General features: G+C 33.6%; 1 protein-coding gene across 3 annotated transcripts in view; it reads right to left on the bottom strand.

Moving 5' to 3' along the window:
• Positions 1-413: 413 nt before the first annotated feature.
• The window catches only part of LOC129226089 (uncharacterized), a 32482-nt gene continuing 11963 nt past the window's right edge, over positions 414-20932 (bottom strand). For 2 of the 3 annotated variants that reach the window (XM_054860679.1, XM_054860680.1), the window contains exon 3: positions 15244-17666. In XM_054860679.1, coding sequence (XP_054716654.1) covers positions 16620-17666 — 1047 coding nt within the window. In that variant the 3' untranslated portion in view covers positions 15244-16619. Of the gene's footprint in view, positions 751-15243; positions 17667-20932 lie in introns of those variants that run through there. The other variant, XR_008580766.1, reaches the window with a different exon arrangement.

Here is a 20932-nt window from a genome sequence, read left to right as displayed (position 1 = left end):
TTTCGACGCAGGAAAAACAACTTGTTGTTGATATGCCAGCGTGAGCACAACTCATGGATCCGATTTCAAAAAATCATGTTTTCGAAACTACTGCATATATTACAGTTCGTGATCAGTGGCGTAGCCAGGATGTCATTTCAGAATGGGTCCAATCAGTGGCGTAGTCAGGAAGTCATTTTGAGGGGGGGGGCGGGAATTAAGGCCAAATGACGAATTGATATGGAGATCTTCTTAAAAGTAAACAAAATAGATTATAGAGATGAAAATGTTATTTAACTGTTATTAATGACACGTAATAAAACGTAATAATACGCGTAATAATACACGTAAAACTGTTATTAATGTCATGTAAATTCAAAGGCATTGAAATGAATGTTTTGAATTTAAAACAAGCAACAAAATTTAATGAAAAATAGAAATTTGAAAATTACATCAAAATTACAAGAGTAATCTTCTGCTAGACATAGCCACTTTTTTAATAACGTCGTCGAGAGTTATATATTCATCATCATAATAATCAGATAATGCTTCAGAGATCCGTCGGCTTTCTGACCCCTGATTTTCAGTCCAAACTTATGGAAATCCTTATTCAGCTTTCGCAGACTCGGCGATTTGAAGGATCTTATAAGATCTTATTGCTTCCGTTATATCACTCATCCACGTTTCTCAAACCCATCAAAGTATCCTCCTTACACACCTGCGATTCTTATATCAGTAGTGGCCAATTTGTTTGGAAAAGAGTGGAACCATCTGAAAGGGAAAAAAAGGTTTTTTAAAATTTCTCCATAAACACGGTTTTTTCTGCGCAAAGCCATTTTATCAATCACATTAGCGGTTACATCTACATCACCGACATTTTGGAGATATTAAAAAGCTATTTGAGGCAGTGAGAAGCAAAGGGATGTAGATGCCAAAATTAAAATTTTAGAGATAACCAGTATAAATAATAGGGGAACCTCACCTATGTTTTGAGGCAAGAGATAGTACTAGTAGCCCTACTAGGTTCTGCTGTACAGCATTACTTATAAAAACTTTTCAATGAAAGTCTACACAGGACCAGAACTTTAAACGCGTTTTACTCGAAACTTTAAAAAGTCCACTTACATCCCTTTGCTTCTCATTGCCTCATTTGTATCAATTCTTCATCAGAATCGGTATTTTTTTTTCCTTTTCTTCTGTTTACTAACATTAGAGAAAATTCATAAGAAGCTTTCCCTATATTTTCTATTTCGTTATTTCTTTTCTGGAACAGGGATTATTGGCTTGCTAAACATCCCCCCCCCCCTGTTTTCAATGATAAATTTCTTTCGACAACCGCGATTAGACAGGTAATTCGTTGTTGAAATCGTACAAAATTCTCAAAATGGAAAGTGGGGCCGATATTGATGTAATTTTTTTTCGCGAACTTTGTAAAAGAAGCAATGATCAGGAACAACCCTTTCTCGGGGAGGACTACCTATCAGTTATGAAGCCATACTTATTAAGTTTACTATTATTAAAAGATAAAATACATGCATGTAAAACATTTTTGCATAGAGAACGACCATTCAATTGTCAAAACAAAATTGTCTTACAGTGCAAAAGAAAAATGCACCAATATAAAGAAAAAATTTTCCTTATGAAAATATAGTTATTTTGATTTATTAATTTAACTTTCTTAGGTAAATCAGTTAGTGTTCACCCATTCTTAATACACAATTAAATCAAGCAAAGATTTGAATTCGAGCTTACTATTAGGTTTTAGTACATATTTCTGGCGTTGGAAACTCTGTGTAAGTCTTCAGAAATAATAATAGAAAAAAAAAAGAGTTGAGTTTTGAGTCCTTGAGTTTAATTATGTTTTTCGCAATCACCAATTGCGATAGGAACCTACTCGTTGGGCTAATTTGCTAATAGCTTTTATCGCAACCATAATTTAATATCAAGACGTCAAAATTTAAATAAATACCAAGATCTGAATGCTGGATGCTGTGTGTTGGGTTCTGTTTTCGCGTAGAAAGGATTGTGTCAAGTCGAGAAGGTCATTTAAAAATAATTCGATTCCAAGGCACACGGACACCTGCATTATAAGTACATAAAAATTAGATCAAACGACGGACGTCATTCAACGGTCAAGTGAAAACAATAAGCAATTCGTAATTGCTCAAAAAACTTCTCTTTGAATGATTCTATTCTATGTGTTTCAACTTAGTCCATTTCTGAAGCATATAAAGCCCCCCCACAACGTCACATTAAACCTCCTCAAACCACGTATGAATCTTAATACGTAACTAAGTACGTGAATATCCACATTACACAATAAATATGGTAAAAGAGTTAACTCACGATCAGTTGATATACAAACAGTGCGTACTGGTATCCACACTAATTTTAAGCTCTCAAGAGTACTTGGACTCATTCATTAGAAGTGACCGTGGTTGCCCATTGAACAACTTAATTATGTTGGGACATTTGAATGGGTGGAAGGAAAAACGTTGTACGTAGGTTTTCAATCTTTTTTTACTTCTTTTTACAAAAAAGGAAGTATTGTATTCGCGAAAAAATTTTCACTCAAAAATCGGCCTTAATTTCCATTTTGCTCACCCCCGAATGAATGTTGAGTTTTTTTTTCCAACTAGACCACACGTGGATACATGCCTAGTAACGAACAGACACCTGAAATTTCCATTTTGACGATCCCCGAGGAAATTACAACGAGTTTTCTTGTGATGTCTGTATGTATGTATGTCTCATAACCAGGGCCGATCCTAGGGTGTTGGCCGCCCGTGTGCAAAGACCTAATGTGCCGCCCCTCAAGAGTGACTAATCTTTGACGTCCATATAAATATTTCTTCAAATTTCTATATCGAGTTCTAATTTAAAAAAAAAAAAAAAACAAGAATGATGAACTTATAAAAAGGAAGAAAAGTTTTATACAGTAGACCCTCGTTTTACGCGGGGGTTACGTTCCACGAAAATGCCGCGTAAATAGAAAACGCGTAAATTGAGACCTAATACTAGTGTTAAAATAGGGGTTTGGTACCGTAGATGACAAAATACTTCATTCTAGTGATGACTAATTATGTAATAAGTTTAATGTGTACTTATATCGACTTCTTTGCACAACGTGCATAAAGAAAACATATATTAATTTCGTTTTCTGTTTATAAAGAGGAGTTGGCTATGAGAGTGTTTTGGCAGTCATTAAGAGCCATTATTTTGAAGTTCAGACAAGGTGTGGCAGTGACCATTTTTGATTTTTATAATTTTTTTATATGTCAAAGTAGGTCATGAGAAGTAAACATTCTGAAATTTTTAACCTTCCAAAAAAATTTTTTCGCTCGTTAAAAATTCCCAAAGTTTGACGTTTTGCAGCGCTTTTTTAGAAAAATTCTAAAAGTCGCATTTCAGTGCGCTTTAGCTCTTTACAGAAACACTACCCCACGGTTATGTTTATATTTATTGGTTGTACTGCATCTAGTGATGATGACTTCATAGTTATTTTGGTTAGGGGTTGTTGCTTTCTTCAGATAAGAGGTCGCAAAGTATGGATTTTATCCGTTTTCGCGCAAGTTGAACCTGCGTTATTTCCCCCAAAAAGCCACCCCCCGAAAAAAATGTAACATATACTGAAAGTTTATACTATAAAGAGAGTAAATGGCACAAAATTTGTTTGAGGTTTAATTTTTTTAGGAGAAAAATACCCTGATATTTTTCAACTTATCAAAAATTGTGCTTTTTTGATCGCAATTAACTCAAAACAGCATCACTAGGAAAAAAACCCTTCTATATATTATGGTACCTGGCTATGTGTAACACATCATGAAAAAGAAAACAGCATGGGATCTCTTCTTGTTTTCCAGAAAATAAATTTTTTTGTAGCTCATTTTATGCGTTTTCTCGTACGTAAAACGTGTGTCCAGTATGCAGATTAGATCTTCTAAAACTTTAAGGATGTAGTAAGAATGTATATATGTGTGTATAGAGAAAGAAAAAGACTAGTAATACTTTATTTTTCTGATTTTTACAAATTGATGGTACTTTAATTGCAGGTAATTCAGAAAACGATAAATCGATATCATATATATATATCATATATATATATATATATATATATATATATATATATATATATATATATATATATATATATATATATATATATATATATTGATTTATCGTATCAATCCCAAAATAATTCTTTCTTATTTATGTCCGTAGCAATGGAAGAAATATCATGAACAATATCTGCTTCAATTTCCTCTAAATGTCTATTTTCTATGTCATCTTCAAATACCTCTAAAAAGCTGTCGGCTCTTGATAAATCAGTATTATCCGCTTTTTTTCCCTTTGTATATCGGCTAAAAGCAGCTTGAATTTGACTTTTTGTCTGATATTCGTTCGGTTGGAATATTTTTATGTCTTTAATCATCTCTGTTCTCATTACACGTTCTGCAACAAAAGAGAAAACAAAGAAGAAAACATTTTGGAAATCTCATGTGAGGGGTGGGCTCTCCCAACTCGTAAAAGTACACGATTTTCATTGAAACAAATAGAATTTCTTTATGAAAAGTTCCTTCATGGTAAAAAACCGGCAGAAAACAGACGTCCGACCAAGTAGAACATGCAATGAGCACAGAGATGATTGAAGACATAAAAATATCCCAACCGAACGAATATCTGACAAAAAGTCAAATTCAAGCTGTTTTTAGCTGATATCCCAAGCAAGAAAAAGCGAATAATACTGATTTATCAAGAACCGACAGCCTTTTAGAGGTATTTGAAGATGACATAGAAAATAGACATTTAGAGGAAAGTGAAGCAGATGTTGTTCATGAAATGTCTTTCATTGCTATAGACATAAATAAGAAAGAATTATTTTGGGATTGATACGATATATCAATATATATTATATCGATTTACCTGCAATTAAAATATCATCAATTTGTAAAAATCAGAAAAATAAAGTATTGCTAGTCTTTTTCTCTTTCTCTATACACACATATATACATTCATGCTATATCCTTTAAGTTTTAGCAGATCTAATATGCATACTGGACACACGTTTTACGTACGAGAAAACGCATAAAATGAGCTACAAAAGAATTATTTTCTGGAGAACAAGAAGAGATCCCATGCTGTTTTCTTTTTCATGATGTGTTACACATACCCAGGTACCATAATATATAAAAGGTTTTTTTCCCTAGTGATGCTGTTTTGAGTTAACTGCGATCAAAAAAGCACAATTTTTGAAATTTTGAAAAATATCAGGGTATTTTTCTCCTAAAAAAAGATTAAACCTCAAATAAATTTTGAGCCATTTACTCTCTTCATAGTATAAACTTTCAGTATATGTTACATTTTTTTTCGGGGGATGGTTTTTTGGGGGAAATAACGCAGGTTCAACTTGCGCGAAAACTGATAAAATCCATACTTTGCGACCTCTTATCTGAAGAAAGCAACAACCCCCAACCAAAATAACTATGAAGTCATCATCACTAGATACAGTACAACCAATTAATATAAACATAACGGTGAGCTGGTGTTTCTGTAAAGAGCTAAAGCGCATTGAAATGCGACTTTTAGAATTTTTCTAAAAAAGCGCTGCAAAACGTCAAACTTTGAGAATTTTTAACGAGCGAAAAAATTTTTTTGGAAAGCTAAAAATTTCAGAATGTTTACTTCTAATGGCCTACTTTGACATATAAAAAAATTAGGAAAATCAAAAATGGTCACTGCCAAAATTTCGGTTTTTTGTCTGAATTTCAAAATAATGGCTCTTAAACTCACACAGTTCAGAACTCACTGGAAGAAGAGCTTTTAGGAGTGACAAAGGCGGTCAAAGCCAACAAGGATACCGACATCGATGACACACAACCAAAAACGTTCACGTTGAAAATTTTGAGCCATTCCTAGACAATAGAAATGAACTGTCTGATTTGTGAGTGAAGGAAAAATTCTATCATGGAAATGACGCAACTGAGCATGGATGCGTTAATGCTCTGCAAAGAATTACAGAGAAAAGTTCTTAAGAGCCATTATTTTGAAATTCAGACAAAAAAACCGAAATTTTTGGCAGTGACCATTTTTGATTTTCCTAATTTTTTTATATGTCAAAGTAGGCCATTAGAAGTAAACATTCTGAAATTTTTAGCTTTCCAAAAAAAATTTTTCGCTCGTTAAAAATTCTCAAAGTTTGACGTTTTGCAGCGCTTTTTTAGAAAAATTCTAAAAGTCGCATTTCAGTGCGCTTTAGCTCTTTACAGAAACACCACCTCACCGTTATGTTTATATTAATTGGTTGTACTGTATCTAGTGATGATGACTTCATAGTTATTTTGGTTGGGGATGTTGCTTTCTTCAGATAAGAGGTCGCAAAGTATGGATTTTATCAGTTTTCGCGCAAGTTGAACCTGCGTTATTTCCCCCAAAAAACCATCCCCCGAAAAAAAATGTAACATATACTGAAAGTTTATACTATGAAGAGAGTAAATGGCTCAAAATTTATTTGAGGTTTAATCTTTTTTTAGGAGAAAAATACCCTGATATTTTTCAAAATTTCAAAAATTGTGCTTTTTTGATCGCAGTTAACTCAAAACAGCATCACTAGGGAAAAAAACCTTTTATATATTATGGTACCTGGGTATGTGTAAAATATCATGAAAAAGAAAACAGCATGGGATCTCTTCTTGTTCTCCAGAAAATAATTCTTTTGTAGCTCATTTTATGCGTTTTCTCGTACGTAAAACGTGTGTCCAGTATGCATATTAGATCTGCTAAAACTTAAAGGATATAGTATGAATGTATATATGTGTGTATAGAGAAAGAGAAAAAGACTAGCAATACTTTATTTTTCTGATTTTTACAAATTGATGATATTTTAATTGCAGGTAAATCGATATAATATATATTGATATATCGTATCAATCCAAAATAATTCTTTCTTATTTATGTCTATAGCAATGAAAGACATTTCATGAACAACATCTGCTTCACTTTCCTCTAAATGTCTATTTTCTATGTCATCTTCAAATACCTCTAAAAGGCTGTCGGTTCTTGATAAATCAGTATTATTCGCTTTTTCTTGCTTGGGATATCAGCTAAAAACAGCTTGAATTTGACTTTTTGTCAGATATTCGTTCGGTTGGGATATTTTTATGTCTTCGATCATCTCTGTGCTCATTGCATGTTCTACTTGGTCGGACGTCTGTTTTCTGCCGGTTTTTTACCATGAAGGAACTTTTCATAAAGAAATTCTATTTGTTTCAATGAAAATCGTGTACTTTTACGAGTTGGGAGAGCCCACCCCTCACATGAGATTTCCAAAATGTTTTCTTCTTTGTTTTCTCTTTTGTTGCAGAACGTGCAATGAGAACAGAGATGATTGAAGACATAAAAATATTCCAACCGAACGAATATCAGACAAAAAGTCAAATTCAAGCTGCTTTTAGCCGATATACAAAGGGAAAAAAAGCGGATAATACTGATTTATCAAGAGCTGACAGCTTTTTAGAGGTATTTGAAGATGACATAGAAAATAGACATTTAGAGGAAATTGAAGCAGATATTGTTCATGATATTTCTTCCATTGCTACGGACATAAATAAGAAAGAATTATTTTGGGATTGATACGATAAATCAATATATATATATATATATATATATATATATATATGATATCGATTTATCGTTTTCTGAATTACCTGCAATTAAAGTACCATCAATTTGTAAAAATCAGAAAAATAAAGTATTACTAGTCTTTTTCTTTCTCTATACACACATATATACATTCTTACTACATCCTTAAAGTTTTAGAAGATCTAATCTGCATACTGGACACACGTTTTACGTACGAGAAAACGCATAAAATGAGCTACAAAAAAATTTATTTTCTGGAAAACAAGAAGAGATCCCATGCTGTTTTCTTTTTCATGATGTGTTACACATAGCCAGGTACCATAATATATAGAAGGGATTTTTTCCTAGTGATGCTGTTTTGAGTTAATTGCGATCAAAAAAGCACAATTTTTGATAAGTTGAAAAATATCAGGGTATTTTTCTCCTAAAAAAATTAAACCTCAAACAAATTTTGTGCCATTTACTCTTTTTATAGTATAAACTTTCAGTATATGTTACATTTTTTTCGGGGGGTGGCTTTTTGGGGGAAATAACGCAGGTTCAACTTGCGCGAAAACGGATAAAATCCATACTTTGCGACCTCTTATCTGAAGAAAGCAACAACCCCTAACCAAAATAACTATGAAGTCATCATCACTAGATGCAGTACAACCAATAAATATAAACATAACCGTGGGGTAGTGTTTCTGTAAAGAGCTAAAGCGCACTGAAATGCGACTTTTAGAATTTTTCTAAAAAAGCGCTGCAGAACGTCAAACTTTGGGAATTTTTAACGAGCGAAAAAATTTTTTTGGAAGGTTAAAAATTTCAGAATGTTTACTTCTCATGACCTACTTTGACATATAAAAAAATTATAAAAATCAAAAATGGTCACTGCCACACCTTGTCTGAACTTCAAAATAATGGCTCTTAATAACTTTACTTCTGGAAAGAGCTCTGGAACCAATCGCATAAAATGCAGTTTATTACGTGTAATCTGCAATATTTAGGAGTCTGGATTTTGGAAGAGGGGAAATTTTTATGTTTGCATTGCCGCATCCGCGTAAAACTGAAACTCATCCGCGTAAAATAAAATAACGGTGTCAAATCTTAAACCGGGTATAATCGAGACCGCGTAAAATAAACTCGCGTAGAACGAAGGTCTATTGTAGTAAGAAATTCCTTAGGTACATTTTATATCTTTGAAGAAAGTAATAGATACGAAATTTACTAGCTGTAAAACGCATTTTATAGTCTGTCTTCGGTGACGGATGGAGGAGGGAGAATCAGGGGAGGGGGGATTGCTCCCAGAAAATTATCGAAATTGACGTACAAAAAATAGTTTTAGTAATTTTTGGTTGTGTTTGGTTGCAAGGAGAAAAGAGTCGGGTATATTCAAGGTGCATGGAGAAATTTTCGAAATTGACTTCAAATATCGCTATTTTAGGAACTTTTTCGAGACTTGAGGGGAAAAGTAATGTTGGAGTTCTCTTCTAAAATTCTTTCAAAATTGAAATCAATTCGAAGCTTTATTTGTGACCGTAGCTTAGGAAAGATCGGCGCTCTTCCCGAAAATTTTCCGAAGCTGAAATTTTAAACAAGCAGTTTTGTGTCATCTTTGTTGACGTTGCTGGAGGGAAGGAGATTCAATCATCTCCCATTGAAAGTTTTCGAAATTGAAGTTTAAAACGCAAATTTAGGCTGTCTTTGGTGACGGTAGGGGATCTGGCGGCTTTCCTCCTGTAGTTTCTCGGCACTATTGTTTCAAAAATCCATTTTTGGCTATATTTGAAAACGATAGGAGAAACGTGAAAATATTCCGAACCAAAATATTTTTCGGAACTAAAATCCATTTTAGGGCTATTTTTGGGAAGGAAGGGTTTTGGGGCTCCCAAGCGGATATTTCTGAAAGCGCAATTTTAGAAATCTATTGTTATCTATATCTAATTTTTGCTATCTTTGGTGACGTTAACAAACCTGAGAAGCTTCGGCGGATCTTTCGGATATTTTTCGATATTAATTTCTGAAAAACACAACTATAGACTTTTGTCCACCTCATTTCGACGATTGATGGGTATATGCCCTAGCGCCGTGAAAAGTTACATATGGATTTCGGGGCCATCCATCGCAAATATTTCGAAAAAGAAATACGAAAAATGTCCTTAAGCAATTTTTGGTGACATTAAGACGGGCTGTCCTCTGAAAACACATTTTGGATTTTAAAGTCAACAATTTCAGGTTATGTTTCATTAAGTTAAGTTGGAAGGGGTGAATAAGACTTAATTGGGTCCTTTAGATCGGTGGTTCAAACAGCATAATTTTCCGATATTAAAATCCTAAAAACGCCATTTTAAGCTTTCTTTATTCTCAACAAAGAGGTGATGGCATCCTTTTGGATCTTCGTTTTGGAGCTACGTTTAAACTTACTACCCGGGGCAGTTCTTTCGTGATTTTAATTCGAAAAAAATGCTGTAAAGAGGGAAAATTACAAAATTTTAGTTTGTCATTCATATATGTTTGACTCTCAGGTTAGTCGCAATTTTCCACTGTCTCTCCACGCATCCGCGATTGTTGAAAACATAATTTGTTGTTTGAAATGCTTGTGAGAGTATGTAATCAGTATAGCTTTTAAAAAATATAACATATAAAATATGTCTTCATTGTTTAGGTCTATAAAAGCTTTGGGGGTAAACATTAGTGGCCGCCCTGGACCCTGAGTGCTCCTTTTAGAAGGCACCCTTTCATGCTTCAGGAGGGGGCCATTTCCCTCATCTTCCCTCCCCTGTATCCATGCCTGATTACCGGTTCTGTCATAAATTTTGCAACCAAATGAAGCATGTGTGTAAAGAGTAGATATTAATGGACAATAAACCAACACAATGTTCCCTAACAATCTATTTTTCTTAAACTATGCTATGCTGTCGGGAAATCGGCAGTTACTTTGATAATTGGACATTTAAAATTCAGCACATTTATTTCACTTATTATAAGTTATCTTTTGAGAAATTCTTGAGGAATTTTGCTTGATTAAAAGAACTATATGATGCAACCTGCGGCCGCCCCTTGCTTTGGCCGCCCTTGTGCGGTGCACACCCTGCACACCTGCTAGGATCGGCCCTGCTCATAACTCAAGAACAGAATGTCCTAGAAAGTTGAAATTTGGTACTTAGACTCCTAGTGAGGTCTAGTTGTGCACCTCCCTTTTTGATTGCATTCGGATGCTCCAAAGGGTGTCTTTTGCCCCTTTTTGAGGGGAAATCATTGTTAATTTCGATGTAAACTGAAGTGGTGTTATAATTTGTCGGACACTTGGCGACATATCGCCAGTCTTTTGGTCGCCAAGTTTTGTCGCCAACTTGGCGGTTAAATTTTTTTTTTTTTTAATCTGGTTTTAATTTGGCCACTGTTGGTGATATTCAGAGAGTACACTATTGAATCACATTAAAACTGCCAATAATGAGAAAACGGCATTAAATTGGAGTAAAAGGAAGTCATGTGATGCACACATCAGTTCGTTTTTAGGTGGAAAAACAATGAATGTAGTCCAAAGAATGAATTACCTGTGTTTTTAGTTCGTTTACACGGCCAAAAAATGTGCTAATTGACATTGGCCTTGTAAATAAAGTGTTCATAATTTATGGAAGAACGTTGTATGCTACAAACGTGGGTAGAATTACGGTAACCGGGTCGCGTTGGCGTATTTTTTCAAAAGCTGCCAAATTTGGCACCTACGACTCAATGTAAACAAAGTACTACAATGTAAACAAAAGAAATCATCAAATGAGAGTTGACCCAAAAGCAAGGGGCGGAGCTTCGGATTGATCAAACTATCACCTAGGTAACTACAACTGTTTATTAACCATTTTCTTTCTCTGATTGCAACCGTAAAGAAAAAAAAAGCATTAAAATTCTTTTTTCCTTTTTAAAATATTGTAAAATATGGAAAGAAAAAAAAAAATGATTAAGCCTTTTTTTTATAGAACTATATTATTTTTCTTACTTTGAAATAAAGTTTGCAGAAAAGACAAATGAGAGATAACTTTTTCAAGATGTTAACTTAAACGTGGGAAGATAAAGAGCAGTATCTACAGAGATGAACATTTGAGACATAAAAAGAAACGTGTTTTGGATTCAATACTAACAATAGCGAAATGATGGAATTTGATCTTTTTGATTTTTCAGTGGAAAGCAAGTAAGCAAGCTTGTACAAGAAAGCTGAAGTACAATCCGTGACCAAAATGCGAAAAAAAATTTTAAATAAAAATTTGCCGATACTGCTCTTTACGTTCCCATTACAGTTATATTGAACTCATTTTTTTTTTCTGTAGGAAAAGAAATAGAATATCATGATGTATGTAAACGAAAAGTTTCATGACGTACATGGTGTTAAACTTTCTATCAACATGTTTAATTTCCTAAGGAACATTAAAATGAAACATAAATTTTTACCGAAATTCAGCAACAGTAAAAGTCGGATAGACCACGACATTAGTCTGAAATAATCTGGGCAAAGCCATTGAAAATAATTACTGTTTAATTAAGACTTAAAACGATCTACTAAATAAGTTAAATCACATCAAAATATCCATTCAGAGAACGTTATCATAACTAAAATTAGAATTCTAACTTACTGAATAAGTAATTACGATAATTAATAAATTTTAAATTTAAGATAGAACAATAAAGTATGAAGGAAATAATTTACTGCGAACACATTCCAAAAACGTATCCAAAAGGTATGAATAACTAATTTTTAAATCTATAACTTAAAAAAGTTAAAAGTGACAAACATTTCGCGATGTAAAATTTTATAAAATGTTTCAAAGATCTAAAAATTGAAAAAACACAATATGTTGCCAATTTTCAGAAAAAAAATCACTTTTCAGAAAATATTATTCTATGGAATTAAAACAAAATGAAAGATTTATTGGAAAATAAATTACAACTTTGTAGGTGAATTCTGAAATGGCTGATTGGCCAAACGAATAGCAAATCAGCTTTGGTGTAGGGTTACCAAAATTGTTCCGTCGCCAAGGTAAAGTAGCGGGTTTCCAAAATGAAATATTTATCTCCGCGACCCGGTTACCGTAATTCTACCCAAACGTGCCTCAGAGCTTTCTTGCAATAGAAAGTTAAGTGAGTAGGTAATTGAATGGAAAAACGTTGTGTGTTCTATATGTTGCTCTCAATGGCCTGCTTATTCCACAAAGCTCATTCGTTTTTTGGCTGTAGTGAAAAGTTGTTGTTTTCAACATACAACGTTTTTCCCGTCACCCATTCATTTATTGGAAGATCACGAGATCGTTATGTTGAAAAACAAATAGCAGGATTAAGAGTTGATAGCAAAAGTCTATTGATAGAAGCAGCAATAATAGGTGAGATGCATTTCATTTGATTGCTAGAATGGTCACTCATGCTGCATGTAGGCAGCAGTTGCAAATGCTTCCTTACGCACACCGCACAGCATTGAAGGGCGATTCCTATGTAAATGTCAGTTAGAATAACTCGATAGTTAGGGAAACGGCCCAAGGCAAACCTGGCAGTGTACATATGTGCTTTTTACAGCCTTGACATTGCTCCCAGGAGCTTTTGGTCCAACTATAGATGTTATTTCCTCAACGACGCACTTCAAGGCTCTCATACATTCCATCCAATCAGCTGCAATCCAGTTGAGTAGCACGCATGGGTGCTGGAGCAAATCCAGAGGGTGCACTTGCACCCTCCCCTCCCACCCGGCTTAAATTTCTTTTTCGTAAAACAATACATATTTGATTTTTTTTTTAATATTAATTTTTTTTTTCAAAAAACTAATCAAAGGAATAAAATCAAAGTGGTTTTAAACAAAGACTAACTATGAAATACTCAAACTACAAATGCAAATCATATCAAGAAAATATTAATCTCATGTTCATTTCCATGAAATCCAGCAGAGGGGTACAAGAGGGTGCACTTTCTCATCTATCATCTTGAATTTTAAAAATAAAATTTAATTAATGAAAAGGGGACAAAGCTCAAAATACATAGAATACCAGCAAATATGATTCTGCCAGCGCCAACGGTAAAAAGATTATTTCATCGCATCTTTTGGATTCGTGCTTTTGCGCCAGAGCTTAGTTGAATTTGCCGACCCCCCTCAAAAGTTTCCAGCTGAGCTACGGGCCTCGATTTACTAAATTGTTATGTTCCTTTTACTATTTTATAACTGAGATCGAACAAAACACTATATTTCTATTTTTATTTGAAAGTGATTACTTGAAAATGTTTGGCAACAAAACCGTTTGCTGACAGTTGCTATTAGTTAATTAAAAAAGCAAGCAAACTGAGGGACGGCTACAGAAAGTTCGGTAAGCACTCAAGCTAGCTGATTGCCATAATGACAGTTATTTTCTCATTAGTACCTTTTTATACATGTTTTGTTGCCTAACATTTCAATTGGTAGTCAATTTTTAAAAAATGCAAGGAGAGTCAGTGAAAATGAAAGAAAAAAAGAAACCCGGAGTCCGCATGTTTTCTAACGACTCCAACTCTTTTACCCCAAAATCACTCCGACTCCGACTCCACCCCGACTCCGACTCCACAACCCTGGTTTTTATGTGAGATACTGTACAAATAAAACATATTTTTAATTTTCCAGGTTGCATTATTTTATACCAGAAATTAATATATTTCCGAAGTGGAAATAAATTCTTTGCCCCTCCCCCCTAAAAACTTGTCTCCCCCAAAACTTTTTTTTCAAAAACTCATTCCAGCCTTTTTGATTTTCTTGTCTTCAGTAGGGCAGTGTGTATATATAGAGTATTAAAGAAGGTGATGCAATGCTGCCATGGAAAGGTAAATAGCAGTTTATGCAGAAATAGGTTTTTGAGATGTTTTAAGAGACACGATTTGGATTCCACACAAACAGCAAAATATTGGAATTTGATATATTTCTTGTACTTTCTTTTCAGCGGAAACAAAATAAGAAAACTTGTACAATAAAGCTAAAGTATACATGTGACAAAAATGTAAAAAAAAGAGGAAAAAACGGCATTTTATGCGTTTTACTTTTCTATGGCAGAACTTAAAAACGGGCCTTCCTAATTTTTAGGTTTTTGGGAAAGAAATAACAGTATATTCTGGGACAAAAATAAAATAGTTGCGTCATGGAAAACTCATTTCAAACAACTGGCCCTGTATCAGATAACTCTGATAATCAATTATGAATCTTGAGAGAGGTTGGTAAAAATCTCAATGAAATGTTTCACTTACTTGTGCTTCTTTCAGATTATTATTTAAATGTGTGATGGGAATATTTTTCGGCAGGCTTTAATAAACACTAATTCATGTAGAATTTATTTGAATAAAATTATTTCAGTTTAAAATAAAATGCAGTCAAATCCTTTATAAGCTTAGAATAAAAATATATTCTCATGAATAGAAGTTTCGACATAACTATAGTAGGGTTTTGGTACGATAAAAATATGAGTAGCAATATTTAATGGAAACATATGGTAACTGTGCATAACCTTAAAACTCAAGAATTAGAGCAAATTTCCAATATTGTAATTTTAAACAAATGTATACAGTACGAAGATCAACTACTTGCACCTTATTTGAGAAATATATTCAGGACATTTTTGTAACATAATATCTGTTTATTCTTTGATGACAAATGTACAAAATCAAAAATTCTTAGTTGTGAGAATAAATACAGTTGAACTGAAGAAAATAAAATATATGAGTATTTTAATTTTTAAAATTTGAGTCAGCAACAAACATCTAAACTTAATAAAAGACTTAATTTGTGAAACATATTAAAACAATTTTGTAACAAAATCTTTGTTTATTCCTTGATGACAAATGTACGAAATCAATTCTTAGTTGTGACAATAAATACAATTGAAATGAAAAATACTCGTGGTCTCAATGTCCTCCAAGTGAAACGATACCTCTGGGGGTGCTAGCACCAGGTAGCTATTAGCTCCTGGTCTAGTTCTAAATTCTCATTAACTGTTCGATCCGGTGATCGTGCTGCCATCTATCGGTATAAAAAATAACGGAGGCAAGGCACTTAGTATGCAGTCCTCAACATAAATACAGTTGTAGTCAGTTGTGACTCGAAATCATAGACCATCATCATAGAAATGAAGAATCCTTGAATACAATTAAATAACCAATCTATACTTTAAATTTAAGTTAACAAGAAAAATGTATTCAGAATAAAAGAGTAATGGTTTGGAAAATATATGCAACACATATAAGTAATGTGATCTTTGTTTATTTTTTGATGACAAGAACAAAATCAAAACTTCTTAGTTGTGACAACAAATACAATGGAACTGTAGACTACTTGAATGCAATTAAATAACCAACATTTCAATTTTTAAAATTTGAGTTAACAACAAAAATGCAAACAGAATAGAAGAGTATTTATATGAAAATGTACTTAAACATACATAAGGCAATGAGAAGAGTAGGGATGTTAGTTGCAAAATTAAAATTTTCCGGATATCCTTGTGCAAAAGGAATAAGAAACTCTCCTCTGCATTGGTGCAAAGGGTAGTACTAGTAGCTGTGGTAGGTTTTGCTAAACTGAATGATTTAGAAAACAAAATCAATGGAAGCCTACCTAGGATCTGAACTTTAAATGCGTTTTTCTTGAAACTTGAAAAATTCACTTACATCCCTTTGCTTCTCACTGCCATATATGTACCAATCTTTGTTTATTCTTCGATGACAAATTTACAAAATCAAAAATCCTTGGTAATGACAATGCAATTAAAGTGAAAAACAATTTAATATAGTGAAATCCCGTTACAACAAACTTCACTGAATCAAATTTTGTTTTTTGTAATAACAATTGCATTGTAAGGAAATTCAAGCATATGGGAGAAAATAAATTAGGACTGAACATATATTTTGTTGAAACGGATATTTCCTTATATTGAAATTCAGTGTAACAAGATTTCATTGTGCAATGAAATAACTATTCATCCTCTTCAATAAAATTGAATTGTAATTAATTTGACAACAAAGCTCGCTTTTTACATTTTATAAACAGTATAGTCACAGGCAATTTCTTTCACTTCATCATCAAATACAATCAATTCGGAAATCTGTTTCCTAGTTTTTTCTCCACTAACTAAGTCGTCAATTTCATTTTGTTTGAACTTATCACATAAGAAAACAACAGGTTCTTCTTCAGGCCATGGATCCCCCTTCTGCATAGAAATATTTTGTATTACTGAACACGCAATTATAGTTTTCGTAATTACTGATAAAGAAAGGTTTAAGGGTTTTGAAAAAAGTCTTCTCCAACGTGCAAACAGCTGACCAACACTATAGGTTAACACAGAATTAGCTTTGCATAAATGTTCATTAAAACGTTCCTTTAAAATATTGTCACAAAGTGCATAAGGTGGCAGTACGCAAACAGGTTGTAGCAGGCAAGGATAATCAATGCCAGCAAGTAAAATATGTCCATCAGGTACTGTATTGTTCAAATACAAGGGAGTCTGTTGCAATATTTGTAGTTTGGTCCAGCTGCCAGGAAATCCAACATCCAATGACATGATAGACCCCTTGTGGTCACAAACAACTTGAACTTGAACTGAAAGTTCATTCTCACTGTTTAAAAATTCAGTTTTATTAATTCTTGACGTGGGCTGGATACGCACATGATAAGCATCTAAGCATCCAATGACAAGACCAAATGCATGGCAGGCTGCTATCTTTTGGAAATTTTTTCCAATCTCACAGATATTTTCTTTCGGGAAACGAATAACATGAGACATTTTTGAAGCAAATTTTTGCAATATTTCATCAGTTTTATCCTGAAGAGTAGACACAGGAACATTGAGAAATTCTGATACCTTTTCGTATGATGCACCATCAGATAACCAAAATAGAAACACTAGAAGGTCAATTTCAGGGATATACTTGATATGGCCTGCATCATCATCATAAAGTAGATTTTTAAGTTCTAAGAATGCTGGCAGGGTTACACGGAAGGTTTTGTGGAACAGTGTAGGGGAGCGAACATATTCCAGTAGTTCATTCAAATTTGAACTGTAGAAGCACTCAGTATCTCTCTAAAAAAAAAAAGAAGAAGAAAAAGAAATAAATACAGGCTAAAAACGCTTCATGTTTATATTAGATACCTAAAAAACATTTCAGAACACTCAATTTGCTATTACAGTGAAACCTCCGAATAGCGGACAGTCAAGGGACTACAAGTTTTGTCCGTTATTGGGAGGTGTCCGCTATTAGGAGGAACTACTTAATTTATCTTTTTCAAAATGGGCTATTGTTCTCTTTGTAGAACACAATCGAAACAATTGCAAAAGGTTTGCTACGCTTTACGTCAAATGTAATTAATCTGTTTTTTCTTAATAAAGGTATACTGACAGAACACACTTGTCTTAAAAAGCATTTAATCAATTAAAATAATCAGTTAAAACAGTTTGACATCTCTTTTTTGCATTACAAGCCTGTTTCTCAATATAAAGATTTAAATCATTTACCTTAGCAAGTCCTTTAGTGTCCCCTTTGCTCAGAAAAAAAGTTTTTCAATTCTTTACTGTATTTTAGTGCTTCCGAAAAGTCTCTAATTGTGCAAACATCATTTTCAATCACAGGAAGTTCGTCTTTATCATCGTCAGAAAGAACACATAGTTTGGTTGTGTTGTGAGAAATGAAATTTGAGACGTTCAAGTTCTCTTCCTCAATCCACAAGTCTTCATCAATTTGAGCGTAGTTTTCAGCACTGACTTTTAAATGCAAATGAACCAATAGCTCATTAAGTTTTTTTTCCTCTTCTGCTCCTCGTAATGCACTGTCAGGTATCATTTCATTCCTGAAGGAAAATCATGTCTTTTTTAAAAATTTTGAAACGCTCCCAGCTTCCAATTTTTTGAGAGCTGACGTGATCCACGAAACAGCATCCAAAACTGTTACAGATTTTGCTAATTCTTCACTAGATTTACTCGAAGAAATCTGCGAAAGAATGTGCCTGAGTAGAAGCTTTCTGTAACCTTCTTTAAAACTCCGAATAATACCCTGATCCAAGGGTAGAAACACAGAGCTGGTGTTCGGTGGCAAAAATTCTAACTTAACATTTTGCAATTTTAAGTCATCAGGATGAGATGTGGCGTTATCCAGAAAGAGAATTATTTTTCTAGCTTTCTTCTTCATTCTTTTATCCAAATCCACTAACCAATCGTTCATTATTTCAGTCGTCATCCACTCTTTCTAATTTGATTTCCAGGACACCCTAAGTTTATCTATATCATGTTTTTGAAACATCTCGGTTTTCTCGCTTTTCCGATAACAAGAGGAGTTTCAAACTCGACGATTATATTGCAACACAGCAAAACAGTGAGACGTTTAGGGTATGAATATCCCGTTACCAACGGCGGCGATTTGACGAAGCCAACCCCCCTCCCCCAAAACACTTTTTATGGTTAATTTATTTATTTTATCTCGACTATCACTATTGCATGATTGACAGTTGGCAATATGACCTTGAATACAGGCAAATCTTTTTCATGTCTAAAAATTAAACAACCCAATGAAACCACGGCGCCGTAAAGCTGACTACTATCGGCGCCGGTCTGCTGAATTGTATCTCCCGAGAGCCACAGTTAGAAAAAGCGCCCAGTTTCCCCTTTATTATCTTAACTTTTGAATAGTTATTGTGTACAATCATTAAAATCTTAAGAAAAACGTACGTTAATTGTTAGATTGACATCAGTTTTCACTTATCTGCTTCAATACCCCAAAATTAGCCGTAACAAAATTATGACTTTTTTTTTCTTTTTCATTTTTTGCTGCCCACAAAAAGTACCGTGTCTTTTAGTTCTTTTTTTTTTCTGCCACCAACTTTTAAGCCCCAATCGCTGCCTCTGCCCATTACCACCCTTTTAATTCCAAGAAACAGTGATAAGGAAATGACGGGGGGGGGGGATATCAGTTGTGGAGGATGAAAAGCTTTGTAATGCAAGCAGTTACTAAGATATTCTGTGAAAAGAAAAAAAAACGGAAGTGCAACGATTGCAAGGGAAATTTTTTGTGAAATAACTGTCCGTTATTCGGAGTGTCCGTTATTCAGAGTGAATTACATGGAATGGCCTATATTGAGGGACTGGGACTTGCAAAAATGTCCGTTAATTAGAGGTGTCCGTTATTCGGGAGTGTCCGTTAAGGGAGGTTTCACTGTATTGCAATAGGGAAGTATATGATGATCTCAGGCTGTCATTTTATATCCAAAGTAAATTGTACCTAAAAACAGCAAAAACCACACCCGTCAACATGAAAATACATTACTAGCCCAAAGTCTGGGAGAGTGGGGGGAAGGCAATTGATTTTCTTAAATGACACGCATGAATGAACTGGAAGTACTTATACTTTTCCATTATATATTAGTTTAGATCAGTGAGTTATTTTCACAATAATAACAATATATCTCAGAAATTGTTTTAATATAAATAAATAAATAACAAAATTGGAAAATAAATAAATAAAAACATCATGCATTCATTTGAATTTTAACATCTTGAATTCAAATTATAATTTTCTGAATTATGAATAGCAATAGGACCCTACTTGTTGAGTTTCTTGTTACTACAAATGGAATGGAAACGGCCAAGAAATTTGCCCCCATCATTTTGTCGCCTCAGAGCAACAGTAGGATATCTTAGTGTTATTTCTGGGATTAGATGTCTTAGTGCTGCTCTGAGGCGACAATATTATGACTGGTGATTTTCTAGAATAGATAATACGAGGCACATCCCTAAAAAACGAATGGTGCAGGAATGGAAAGGACGCAGTAGTCAAGATAAAGATTTTGTGGCCAACATGCACCCGTACACTTATCATAAAGATTATTTACAGAGTATAAAATTTTGTATTTTATTTCTTATCAATCTTAAATAATGGGAATTAGTAACTTAGTAATCTAGAAATTTTGTATTTAGATGAAGTTTTGCTTTTTAAGTTCATCTATGTTGATGTTTTTTCTGTAAAAACATAATTTTACACCAGCTTTGAAGGAACACTAACGAGTTGTAACCACAGCAACAAAAATTTGTCTTTATAAATATTAAAACAAGTTAGCTTATTCTCATCATCATGGCAATCTGAAAAATTAAAGCAACATCAACTTTGATCAAATAAAGATAATAAGCACTTTGTGATTGCTCAATAAAAAGTAGTAAACAATTTTTAAAAATTATTTACATGAGGTTGCATCTTTCTTCATATGATTCTGCCAGTGCATATGGTTTAGCACCACTATTCTAGACAAAAAAGTAAGCCAACTTATAAGACAGCCAAATCTTTGCCAATATGGTTAATTGTA

This window comes from Uloborus diversus, chromosome 7 (genome assembly GCF_026930045.1).
Source record: "Uloborus diversus isolate 005 chromosome 7, Udiv.v.3.1, whole genome shotgun sequence".
NCBI lineage: Eukaryota > Metazoa > Arthropoda > Arachnida > Araneae > Uloboridae > Uloborus > Uloborus diversus.
This window is presented reverse-complemented; position numbering and strand designations above follow the sequence as displayed.